Source organism: Loxodonta africana, chromosome 4 (genome assembly GCF_030014295.1).
Source record: "Loxodonta africana isolate mLoxAfr1 chromosome 4, mLoxAfr1.hap2, whole genome shotgun sequence".
Taxonomy (NCBI): domain Eukaryota; kingdom Metazoa; phylum Chordata; class Mammalia; order Proboscidea; family Elephantidae; genus Loxodonta; species Loxodonta africana.
In genome coordinates this window covers 68,979,295-68,992,129 of record NC_087345.1, presented here as the reverse complement: position 1 = coordinate 68,992,129, position 12,835 = coordinate 68,979,295, and the positions used below count along the sequence as shown (strand labels likewise).

The 12,835-nt window shown below is 48.2% G+C and overlaps 1 protein-coding gene across 2 annotated transcripts; it reads left to right on the top strand.

Moving 5' to 3' along the window:
• Nucleotides 1-1,107: 1,107 nt before the first annotated feature.
• Nucleotides 1,108-11,882, top strand: DYRK2 (dual specificity tyrosine phosphorylation regulated kinase 2). Of its 2 annotated transcripts, XM_064283921.1 has the most exons (3): nucleotides 1,108-1,552; nucleotides 2,223-2,371; nucleotides 9,963-11,882. In XM_064283921.1, exons 1-3 carry the CDS (start codon nucleotides 1,504-1,506, stop codon nucleotides 11,565-11,567), a joined length of 1,803 nt encoding a protein of 600 aa, XP_064139991.1. In that variant the 5' UTR covers nucleotides 1,108-1,503; the 3' UTR covers nucleotides 11,568-11,882. The 2 variants fall into 2 exon arrangements, with proteins under 2 accessions (XP_064139991.1, XP_023414316.1); XM_023558548.2 differs by lacking the exons at nucleotides 1,108-1,552; nucleotides 2,223-2,371 and adding an exon at nucleotides 2,439-3,216.
• The last annotated feature ends 953 nt before the right edge of the window (nucleotides 11,883-12,835 follow it).

Here is a 12,835-nt window from a genome sequence, read left to right as displayed (position 1 = left end):
TTTTTTTTTTTCCTAACTGATGAAGTGGCAAAACCTATGACCTTTGGACAAAGTCGTGTGCCAAGCACTACGGGCGCGCGAGTGCGAGACGGGCAAGAGTTTTTTCACCTTCAAGGGAAAGAGGGGTTGTAGATGGTAAACCAAAAGGGTAGGGAAATTTTGTGTCCTGGAATGAAAGAGGAAAAGACTCGTCTCTGGAGGTGAGAGGAAGTAGAGGTGTCTCTCCCTTATGCCAGAAAGCTGAAAGGAAGGTGTGTTTCTCCCAGTGGCTGCTCTGGGGAAAGGCTCAGAGTTGTAAAGAAATGGGAGGTGTCTCTGATGTTTATTTTTGCCTAGCAACCCACAGCCGACCGCTTCCCTTGCTGCCTTCCACACGCGCCACTCTGCCTCCCCTTGCCATAGCGACTGGAGAGCGGTCACTTGGTGTCAGTAAATCCGGGAGGGTGTGTGCGGTAGAGGTGGAGGTGGGAGGGCGCCCTCTCCTTCGCCCGTGTTCAGGGTCACCCAGCTAAACTGCAGTCCTCCAGGGGGCTTGACTCTTAGAGGTGACCTGCCCAAACTAAGTTATCTACGTGAAAAATTATTGGCGGGGACCGGAAAAAGGGGGGAGGGCAGTATTGTTTGCGAGAACCCATCAGGTTCGAAAATCTGAAGATGCTTTTGTATTTCGGGGCGCGCATAAAAGGAGAGGGGTCTCTGCAGCGATTTCAGTAGGAGTTGCACTGTAGGGAAAAATAGGGGCGTTGCAGGAGCTGGAAAGGCCGAGGTGGGGAAAAGGTTAGTGGGGGATCCGAGGGGAGCGGCGCAGATGGCCGGAGGGGGAGGCGGAGGCTGCAGAGTTTTCCGGGGAGTGGAGGGGTGGTTATGAAGATGATTTGGTGGGGGAGGGACTCCTGTGGGTGGCTGGATGGGGGTGGGGTGTACGTGAGGGTGTGAGGCTAGGGTGTGGGGGGAGTCCGGGGGAGGGGCTTGCAGCGGGAGTGGGGAGCGGGGGCGGGGCTGCCCTCCTGGTCCGCGCCGCGGGCTGGCGCCGGAGTGTGTGTGCGCGTTTGTGTGTGTGTGTGTGCGCGTGTGTACGTGCGTGCGCAGGGGCGCGCGCGCGGGCGCGCGAGCGAGCCCAGGAAGAAGCTCCCGAGCGAGTCGGTCTTCGCGGCCCAGGCCGCTCCCCCGCGCCCCTATGTGAGGGAATCGGGGAGAAAAGCGGCGCGCAGGGGAGGGCGAGGCATGTGCACGGGCCGGAGGGTGCTGCAGCCGCCCGAGGAAGAGGAGGACGGCGGCGGCGGCGGCGAGGAGGAGAGCGGGGTGCTCGCTGCTGCGGGCCCGGGCCGAGGGGATGCAGCGGACTGTGTGTGTCTGCCTGTAGCTGACGCGAGGCGGGGAGGAGGCGCCGGAGACCCGCGTGAGGAGCGACCAGGAGGCGGCGGCGGCCTCGAGAAGTAGCGGCAGGAACAGCAGCGGCGGCGGAGACGGCAGCTCTGAAATGCATTTTCCTTTCCAGCGGCCATGTTAACCAGGAAACCTTCGGCCGCCGCTCCTGCCGCCTACCCGACTGGTAAGGAGGGCCGGGCCGGCGAGCCGACCCCGGCGCCCGCCCCTGCCAGCCCCGGCACAGCCCCGGGCGAGCCCTCGTGGCGCAGGCGGCCGCCGCCGGCTGGACCTGGAACAAAGTCTCCGGCGCAGCCGGGCGGCGCGGGGGAGCCCCCCGGGCGCACGGCGCGCCCTCGCTTCGGCTCTGCTCATTGTTGCTCGCGGGGCTGAAGGTTCCTCCGAGAGGGAGTGCGCCGGCCCAGCCGTGGTCCGGCCCGTCGGGGTTCGGGCGGGGGCCGTCCTGGGCCTCCCCCAGCTGGAGCCGACGAGAGGGGACAGCTCGGGGCCTGGGGAGTCTGTTGAGCCCTCTTCGGCGGCGCTAACCGCTCTCGGCCAGCTGCTGCCTGCAGCGTGGGCCGCGAAGCCCCGGCCTAGCTCGGTTTTTCCAAGGGGTCGCGAACTCGCGTGCGAGGACCAGACTTAACTTTGCAGCTGCCTGGGCTCCGCCCGTGGGTGCGCGCTGGAGATCCGCGCCCCGGACCTCCGTTCCCCCGCTCACTACCCGTTTTTTACTTTACCGGTTTCTCTCTCGGGGAGGGGGAGTTTGCTACCCAGAGGGGTGGGGCGGGGCGACGGGGTCCGGGTGATTTTCTACCCCCTGACCCTCTTTTGTCTCCTCCTGCGCGTGGTCCCAGGCCGAGGAGGGGACATCGCCGTTCGTCAGCTTCAGGTTTCCCCGGGGCTCGGTGCAGGGGCCCCCCGGAGCGGAGTGGGGACCGGCCCGCCCTCCCCCATCGCCCTGCCGCCTCTCCGGGCCAGCAACGCTGCCGCCGCAGCCCACACGGTGAGATCCAGCCCGCGGGCGGCCGGGGGAAGGTCGGGAGGGGGCCCGGGGCAAAAAACTCCGGACTTGTGGGGCTCTGACTTCCGGAGAAGAGAGGTCGAAGTGAGAGCGGCTCCACGCCCCTGGCCAGTGGCCTCTTGACGCCACCCTCTGTAAGTTGGGCGAGCGCAAAGCTGCAGCCACAAAGGAAGATTCCTGGCGTGGGCCCCTCACTTCCCCTCCCGAGCCCGCCCACCGCTGCCCTCCTCTTCCTCGGAACTTCCTCCTTGCCGCTTTCCTTCGCTCTTCCCTCTTTTTTCCTTCTTGCTTCCCAGAGCTCCCATCCCTGACCGGGTAAACATCCCTACCCCCTTGTGGGTAGTGGGTATTTATAGAAACAGATATGTGTTAGGGGACAGCCGGCCGTCCAGCCCGGAAAATCAATCCCCCAAAGAGCCTCTCAGGCCTCTCCAGCCAGCAGGGAGCGCTGCCAATTGTACCCCGCGTGTGTAAGCATGTTTTATGAGTGCTACAGGTTTGAGCGCAGCAGAAATTGTAATTAACAGTAACGAAAATAAGAGCAGCAGCAGCAGTCAAAACAAAACAAACCACCCCTTTAGGATTCTGCAGTTGGGCACTATTCTAAAGGAAAGAGTCAGCTTTGCTTTGGAGATGGGAAGGGAAGGGCACCTGATAGGTGCTGTGGGTCCCTAAGGGGGCCAGAGGGAAGGGAGAGCTCAGCATGGAACTGGTGGCTGCAGAGATTGGCAAACTGGATTTGACTTCAGCATGTACCTTTTCTCAGCTCCCAGGGACTGCCCATGGATGGTGACTGCCAGCCGAGAGGAGGCCTGCGCTTGGAGGAGGTGATGGTTTCAGAGGTCTTTTTCCAGCTGGATTTTCCAGAGAAACTGCCTAGGATGGTTCTGTATGAGGGATGCTTGCTAGGGCTGGTTTGCCCAGTGAAAGTTGAAAAGACCATTTCTAACCCACAAGGGAATAGCTCTGAGGGCCACGTATGTGTTATGGGCAAGCTGTTTATCAGAGGAGAATTTGTGAGAGGATGACTGGAGTGGAGTTAGGCCTGTTAGACCGGGAGAAGCGTGTACAAGTTTCATAGGAAAACGTTTTGTTCTCAGTTTTTGTTGTTGTTGTTCCTTTGACACAATTAGTCCCAGGGGCTAGGGGCTAGGAATTCACTACAGAGAAGTCGACTAACCTGTGTTGGATGTTGACAGTAGCGTCATGTCAGTACCATAGGTGATGCTGTGTATTAGGGTTGAATGTTCTTGTCACAGTGTCGCTTCAGTGGAGGAACTGCATTGGTTTTAGGGGTTTGTATTTTTTTGGTTTGGTTTCAAAACATCTGAGAATTTGGAAAATACAGCACCCAACTTTCTCCACGTGGTGTTGTCATCATATAACTTGGTGTGAACTGGGAAAGAAATACTTGGTTTGCGTGTGGCTTCCAGTTTTATAAAGTTGGGCTTTGCTTGATCAGAGACTCTTTGTCATTAAAACACACAGTGAATTTAGAGAAGACGAAAGGTTTACACTGGGAGAAGAGCCTGTGGTTCACCCCAAATGAAAAGATGTGGGCGTGCTTCTCAGAGCTCCTAATGATGGGTGTGTGTATTTTGTTGTGGCAGCTGCCTGATTTACCTGATTTTAGCTTAAGTGAACTTCAATATGTTGTTAATAATTAGATGCCTGATTTTGAAAGTGAGAATTTGGGTTTTGATTTTTGTTTAGTTTTGATTTTGTTTAACATCGTAGGTTGCATGCAATAGGAAAATTTAAAAGGACCACAGAGTTTATCTGGCTCCACTCTTTCGTTTTACAGATGAGGAAACAAACTCAGACAGATAGCTGGTTTGGTCCAGATTCCCTGGTCAGTTCATATTCAAGGCCGGAGCTAAAGCCCAGGCCCTCCTTAACATATTTCTTGACCCTGCTATCTCTAGAAAATTTCATACAAAAACCTTTGTAGATCTGTATGTCTGTCAGTTTCTATAAGTTGTTAGGTTTTAATTCCAGAGCAGTTACACCTGGGAAGAGCTATTTTAAAATGAATGGGAAAAAAAGGCATTAAAGAGAGGGAAATGACCTTGTCATAACACCCTCCCCATATTTTCTTTTGTAAATGCTACTATAATAAACTGTTGCCATCAAGTCGATTCTGACAGAGTAGAACTGCCCTATAAAGTTTCCAAGGAGCAGGTGATGGATTTGAACGGCCTACCTCTTGGTTAGCAGCCAAGCTCTTAACCACTGTGCCACCAGGGCTCCAGTGCTACTATAACCTGTTACCGTGAAGTTGATTTGGACTCATAGCAACCCAACAAGACAAAGTAGACTGCCCCTGCCCCATAGGGTTTCCAAGGAGCAGCTGGTAGATTTGAACTGCCAACCTTTTGGTTAGCACCCGTAGCTCTTAACCACTGCGCCAGCAGGGAGGATAAATATATGATTACCAAGATTATGAGTTTTAGAATTTATTCAGTCCATTGTTCTCTAACTCCATGGATATTTAACACTTTAGTCGTTTTGTTTTACCTAAGAGTGTATCTGATACTTTTTTTATTTCTTTTTTATTTTCTGATGTATCCAAGATACTAACATATTTCTTTTTAAATGTCCAAATATGAATATTTATCACATTCATAACTTTAAAGTGCTCTCCAGTTACCAGTTTTATCTTTATAAAATAATCGAAGTTAAAGAAGGTTCATATTCCCACTTCACAAATAGTAATGTTTTGAAGAAGGAAAAGTAGGCCACACAGACTGTCAGTTTGTTTGGGGAGGAGCTAAAATTCCAATCTTCTTGGCCTCAGTTCTAGTCCCATAACACTAGATAGCATTTCTGAATTTCAGAGAAGCTATAAAACACCCAGAAACGTTAGCACAGTGAAATATCTGCTTGCTGGCCATTTTATTACTCGAGGTGCTGAAAACTACAAAACTGGTTAGACTGTTGTTCTCACATAATTTTTAATGCTAAAATATTTTATGATGAGACAGGCATCTCGTAGGTCTCTCCATTTTACTCGTAAGTTGTAGGTACCTAACAATTGTATTTATTCAGCATCTACTTTTCAGTGTGACAGGCACTGGCAAATAGAAATAAACCACAGTCTCAGAATTCCAGAGGTTCCACCACCACCCACTACTGTCGAGTCAGTTCCGACTCATGGCGACCCTATAGGGTTTCCAAGGCTGTAAATCTCTATGGAAGCAGACTGCCACATCTTTCTCCTGTGGAGCTGCTGGTGGTTTCAAACCACCAGCCTTTCAGTTAGCAGTCGACTGCTTTAGCCACTGTACCACCAGGGCTCCTTTTTCAAGAGGTTAGAGGTTTTTAATATCCTTAAGTGGATGATGTAGTCCTGGTATATAGTCTGGAAATATTCCAGCTTCTCTAGTTTTGTTCCCCGCCGCCCCTTTTTGTAGATTGATTAATTGGCCTTCAAAGTTTGGTTGTGGTTTTAGAGTCCTACCGTGTTTGAGATGCAAAGCCCCTCAAATGAATCTACAATGTTTGGAAGTTTAAGATTCCACACGGTGCTTTTAGATGTTGAGCTGATATATCTATTCCAGGTACTTTTTAATCAGCTATGATTTGCCTCACAGTCCCTGCTGATGCGCGGTAAGTCTAAGGTCTTGTGACTGGGGTCACCAGAGGCATTTCCCAATCCCCTGGGTATTGACTGCATGTTTTCTTACTAAGGTACAAAATGCAGTTCCCAAGAGTAATTCAGAGAGATGAGAGTTAACAGGGATTTACTGACATGCATTCTTACATTCGATGGATATTTACTGAGTGCTGATTAAATACATGAGTTTATGTTAAGAGAGTTACAAAGATAAGAGGTAGCCCTGCGGTGGAATTGTTCACAGCCAAGTGGGATGCATCAGATACCAAAACAATTATGGTAAAGTGAAATAAGTGTTAGAATGTAGCAGTGCTCTGGAAGTACAGCAGAAGGAGCTGTTCGTCAGGTCAGGATAGGTTTTACAGGGAGGTGAGAGTTGAGCCAAGCTTTGAAGGTATGAGTAGGAGTTTACCACCTGGACGTGAGAAGGGAAGACATTATAAACAGTGTCTGCAAAGAGACAATAATAATAGCTCTCATTTACCCGAGTGCTATTCTGAGCATTTTACAGGTAATTACCTTACTTAATCCTCTAAATGAGATAGTTTTGTTACCTTCTTTTTTGCAGATGAGGGCACTGAGGTTCTGAGAGATGAATTGCCCAAGGTGATGTAGTAAGTGGTGGAGCTAGAATTCATTCCATGTATGTCTAGCTGAAAATCCCTGGGCTTCTAACTGTAGTGAAACCCAGCCCCCGCAAAACCAGAGGAATGTAAAAAAAGCACGGAGCCTTGGGCAATGTAGCTTTGAAACTCAGGGAGAAGAATAACAGGGGTAGATGAAACTGGAAGGAATCAGATCATTTAGACTCTAAATATTCGAACCTTGTATTCTTGCCTTGCTGGTTGGTGGTTCAGATTTAGAAGCAAGGACTCATGTTATGAGGCCTTCACAGCTGTCCTGATGAAAGGCGGCAACAGGAGTGTGAGAAGAAACAGTGTTGTTGATGGAGAAGGGAGTGGGGCAGACAGCATTGACAAGGCTTGATGAGGATTTGGGAAGGTGAGGAAAATGTTGAGAGGATTCCCAGGTGTACAACTTGAGTGACTCTGTGGCAGTGAAACCTTTTGTTTATCAAAAATTGGGGATCATGGGAGGGGGCAGCAGTTGGGGGAGAGAGATCGTGAGTTGCAGTTGAGTTGATCAGTAGTTGCACACATGGACCTTGAGCTTGAGGAGACGTAGGTTTGGCAGAGCTGGGCTTGAGGTGAGGACGTGGCAGACTTCAGGCATGGGTGGTTGCCGAAGCCCTGGCTGTGGTCAGGATCCACCAGAGGGAGTTGTAGGGGTGAGAGGCCAAGAGAATTGAGGCTTGAACCCTGAGGAATCCTGTATTCTAAGGGTGGGTTGACTAATAGTTGGTACTGCAAAGGAGACCAAGAGAAAGCAGTTGAAGAGATAGGAGGTGGTCCAGTCATTTGGAGAACTCTTCTTTAGTTCTAGTCAATAAAACTTCTGCAATCATATTTTAAATTATACAGCACAAAAATTACTATAGCACAAATTAAAATGAGTTTCTGATGGTCAGTAAGTTTTTCTTTGCTATCATCTTAGCAATCCCTAAAGCCCCAACATTAGTTTTGTCCCTAATAAAGCCTCATGCTTTTCGTAGCATGTATGCTGGTAATAGATTGGTTTTTCTTCTGAAATAGCTCCATCCTGCTCTGGAGAGAGTGGTTCTCTAGGAGAGAGATATTTCAAATATGAGGTCCTTTTGTCCCTTGGAGTTTGAAAGACCACAGTGGGCAAGAGGGTGTGCAAAGAATGAGGCTTAGAAAGAAAAGCTCAGGACAGCCTATACTGCTTTTATATATATGCCCAAGCCTTTCCTAACTCATTTTTATGGAATGCCTTGCTTTTGGCATAGAATGAAGATAAAAATAACCTGTCTGGCTACCCTTAGAAAAAATAGATCACCTAGCATGGGATAGCATATGAGTGTAATAAAAGGGTTTAGCTAGAAATCTTCCAGAATGTCTCTGAGAAATAAAATCCCTGAATCTGTGAAATCACAGTTCAGACAGGCTCAGGTACTATATCCCACTTTGCTTTAGAAGCCAGCAGAGAAAGCTCATTCCTCAGATAGTCAGCGTACATGCTGTGTCTGTTCAAGAAAACTTGTGAGTCTTGGTCTACTAGTAAGAAGGACTTGGAATTTCATTTCATGATCTAGATCATCCCAAACCATTTCCTGAATTATCGTGTTATATGTAAAGAACATTTCAGAGCTCGAATACTAGTCAAAAGATTGGCGGTTCAAAACCCACCCAGAGGTATCTCGAAAGATAGGCCTGGCAGCCTGCTTCTGAAAGGTCACAGCACACATAGTTTCACCATGAGGTGGAATCGAGTCAACAGCAGCTAACAACAATAACAACTTTTTCAGTAGTTTGTAAAGTCCATATAAAAGTTGGATTTAGAAGAGATAATGGAAAGCATACTGATGGCAAATGACTTCACCTAGTTGATTGTAAGCTCCCAGAGGGCAGGGATCCTGCCACTTATGTGGCTACACCTCAGCAAATATCGATTAAATGAATGGAGTTGATTATGAATGGTAAATTGATCTTTAAGATCTCATAAAATCACCAAGCAGGCAAGAGTTTTCTGAGACTGGCAGGAATTCCTAACTGGGAGAAGATCCTGGCTGCTAATCCCTTCCACCCTCACCACTTTGCAACTATAATGCTTGAAAGAAATCCCAAGTAGATTCCTGTTAGAAGGCTGGGGGCCCCTTGGGCTACACCATCAATTTTGTTTAGACAGGAATGTACAGGGATCGCATGTGTGCCTGAAATAGAAATTGCTTCTTTGTATTCCTTCTGGGAAAGCTGAGTATTCCAGCAGCTCATAGAAATACCCAGCCATTGACCAAAGGAAGGCCCAAAAGAGGGTGGTGGTTGGTTGGTTTGTTGGGCTGAATGGCCTTAAATGGTCATCACAGTCAGTGAAGCCCAGAAACTTTTAAAAATAGGTTAGGGGTTTTACAAGATAACTACCATAGATATCTATATGGGAGTCTTTCAAGCCTGAAAGTACATTTTTTCTTTGCCACTGAATCGTGTATGTTCCTTGGTATAAGCAGTTGAATGTCCAAGTAATAGTGAAGATTGGAGATAAAAGATACTAGTGTTTGAAATAGAGCTAGACACTGAGGAAGGAGTAGTGAACCAGATAGGTGCAGTTTCTAAGTAAAGAAAAAACCCAGTGCCGTTGAGTCAAATACACTGTGAAAAGTGGTATGATTTGAGGGCGTTAGCTAGTATAGAGAGTCCTGGTGGTGCAGTGGTTAAGAGCTCAGCTGCTAACCAAAAGGTCGGCAGTTCGAATCCGCCAGTCACTCTTTGGAAAACTATGGGACAGTTCTACTCTGTCCTGTAGGGTCGCTATGAGTTGGAATCGACTTGATGGCAATGGGTTTGGTTTTTGATTAGCTAGTATAGAGTCATGTATGTTCACATTCTTTTGTGTATTCCATTCCTCCATTATGTGTCAAGTGCGGATTGAGTTGAACACCTATGATGAACCAGGCTATGTGCTAGCTGTTGATATCCAAAAATGAACAAGAACGATAGGTTTTTGCCTCCACAGGGAAATGTACTCTTCAGGACCCTGAGTATGTGCAGCAAACTGCTTGACTACTAGGTGTAGCGTTTATGGGGTCCTTTCTTTAAGGCTTCCTGGTTTGGCAGCCTCAAGCAGCACACTAACCAGTGTTTTCCTTTATTTTGTTGCAGACTGTCAGCTGCCTCCTACTTTCCCTCTCCTTTCCCTCTCTGGTGTTCACGAGCACCCTCCTTGGTGTGCTGCTCTTCCTTTTTAGTAAACCTGATTCTGAATATCAATGAAAACGAAATTGAGTTTTCTAAAGGAGGGAGTGGTGTCGACTTGTAAAATACCCCATTTGAACAGACAAGACTTCTTCCACTCTATTTATGTATCCTTTTTGAATTCCAGATTGGCGGCAGTAAGCACACAATGAATGATCACCTGCATGTGAGCAGCCACAGCCACGGACAGATCCAGGTTCAGCAGCTGTTTGAGGATAACAGTAACAAACGGACAGTGCTCACGACACAACCAAATGGGCTTACAGTGGGTAAAACGGGATTGCCAGTGGTGCCAGAGCGGCAGCTGGAGAACATTCATAGACGGCAGGGGAGCTCTACCTCTCTGAAGTCTATGGAAGGCTTGGGGAAGGTGAAAGCCACCCCCATGACACCTGAACAAGCAATGAAGCAATATATGCAAAAACTAACCACCTTTGAACACCATGAGATTTTCAGCTACCCTGAAATTTATTTCTTGGGTCCAAATGCAAAGAAACGCCAAGGAATGACAGGTGGGCCGAACAACGGTGGCTATGACGACGACCAAGGATCATATGTGCAGGTGCCCCATGATCATGTGGCTTACAGGTACGAAGTCCTGAAGGTCATCGGGAAGGGAAGCTTTGGCCAGGTGGTCAAGGCCTATGACCATAAAGTCCACCAGCATGTGGCCCTCAAGATGGTGCGGAATGAGAAACGCTTCCACCGGCAGGCGGCGGAGGAGATCCGAATCCTGGAACACCTGCGGAAGCAGGACAAGGACAACACCATGAACGTCATCCACATGCTGGAGAATTTCACCTTCCGCAACCACATCTGCATGACGTTCGAGCTGCTGAGCATGAACCTCTACGAACTCATCAAGAAGAATAAATTCCAGGGCTTCAGCCTGCCTTTGGTTCGCAAGTTTGCCCACTCGATTCTTCAGTGCTTGGATGCTTTGCACAAAAACAGAATAATTCACTGTGACCTTAAGCCCGAGAACATTTTGTTAAAGCAGCAGGGGAGAAGCGGTATTAAAGTGATTGATTTTGGTTCCAGTTGTTACGAGCATCAGCGCGTCTACACGTACATTCAGTCCCGTTTTTACCGGGCCCCGGAAGTGATCCTCGGGGCCAGGTATGGGATGCCCATTGATATGTGGAGCCTAGGCTGCATTTTAGCCGAGCTCCTGACAGGTTACCCCCTCTTGCCAGGGGAGGATGAAGGGGACCAGCTGGCCTGTATGATTGAACTGTTGGGCATGCCCTCCCAGAAACTGCTGGATACATCCAAACGAGCCAAAAATTTTGTGAGCTCCAAGGGCTATCCCCGCTACTGCTCGGTCACGACTCTGTCTGATGGCTCTGTGGTTCTCAATGGAGGCCGTTCCAGGAGGGGGAAACTGAGGGGCCCACCTGAGAGCAGAGAGTGGGGGAATGCACTGAAGGGGTGTGATGATCCCCTTTTCCTTGACTTCTTAAAACAGTGTTTAGAATGGGATCCTGTGGTCCGAATGACCCCTGGCCAGGCTTTACGGCATCCCTGGCTGAGGAGGCGGCTGCCGAAGCCTCCAACCGGGGAGAAGACCGCGGTGAAACGGATAACCGAGAGCACTGGTGCTATCACGTCGATTTCCAAGTTACCTCCACCTTCTAGCTCAGCTTCCAAACTGAGGACTAATTTGGCACAAATGACAGATGCCAATGGGAATATTCAGCAGAGGACAGTGTTGCCAAAACTTGTTAGCTGAGCTCCAAATCCCCTGATGCTGGTAATCTGAAAGATACGACATTGCTGAGCCTTACTGGGTTGGAAAGGAGAAGCTCAGACCTGTTTTTATTTGCTCAATAATTTTACTCATTTGTATCTTTTCAGCACTTCTTTTAATGTAAGAAAGTTGTTCATTTTGTTTTTATAAACTACATGGGGACAGTGCTTTAAGTTTTTATACTTTCTGAAACTTTTGTGTTCTAAAAGTACGATGAGCCTTACTGTATTTAGTGTGGCAGAGTAATAAACATCAGTGGCAGGCCATTGATTACTTCATGACTGCCGCATATTTACAGATTGGTGTCAGAGACATTCACTATGTTTTTATGGTTCATATTATATTCTCCCCAAGGTGATTGCCCCTGAAGGCCCCCTCCTGCCCTCCATCCCCCAGGTGTGTGCACAGGTGTGGCGTGTCCTGCTGTCCCGTTCACTGAGTTATCTGGGTGGTAGTGGTGGTGGAAGGGGAACGGTCACTGTAAAAACGATATCCTAGGAAAATCTGCACCTTAGAGATTTTTTTTTTCTAAATTCATGTTCAAATGCAAAACAGAAGTCCCCAAGGTTTAAATGGCCCTATTAGCATTCTGGGTGATGAATGGAAGTGTGTGCATTCCTCCAAATTTTCTAACACAGTCAGTGAGGTCAGTGGACGGCTTTGTAAAGAAGCCTCAGATGACAGAATTTCTTTTTGCACCTAAATTTAGGACTGTATTCCACAAACTGTTCTCCCTTCTTTTTGCTTTTCTTCTCTCTGCCCCCCTTTTATCTCGCATCTCTTGCTTGCATTTGGTTTGTCTTCTTCCTTCAAGTATATATCCCAGACTGTTAATACAGAAAAGAGACATTTCAGCTGTGATTACGACCATTGTTTCATATTCCGGTTTTAAAAAGTATAGCAGCCTAGCTACTTAAGGTGGGAATTGCCATCATTACAAAGAAGGTTTAGCAGATCGGAGTGAGTTCACACTATTAAGGTGCCACTGTAAGGTTCTCATAGCCTGGGAACATATCACCTCTTTCTTCAATAAAAGGACTGTAAATCCTCTTGGTTAGCAGAAGTCACTATGGCTGTTCACTAAGGCCTATTTTAACAACAGTTTTAGAAGAGGGAGAGTTCAACCTCAAGTTAAATGGTTTGACTTATTCTTCACATCTTGAGAAGAACCACAGAAATTGTGTTCCTCTATTTTTTTTCAAGTTCTTTTGGATTGCACTGATTGTTTTGTGAAGATGACACTTTACCTG

Excerpts from the sequence above, each read along its gene's own strand:
- DYRK2 (XM_064283921.1), top strand. The coding sequence starts at position 1,504 with ATGTTAACCAGGAAACCTTCGGCCGCCGCTCCTGCCGCCTACCCGACT. Across the intron at positions 1,553-2,222 it reads TCCTGCCGCCTACCCGACTG|GCCGAGGAGGGGACATCGCC; the intron begins GTAAGGAGGGCC and ends GCGTGGTCCCAG. Across the intron at positions 2,372-9,962 it reads CTGCCGCCGCAGCCCACACG|ATTGGCGGCAGTAAGCACAC; the intron begins GTGAGATCCAGC and ends TTTGAATTCCAG.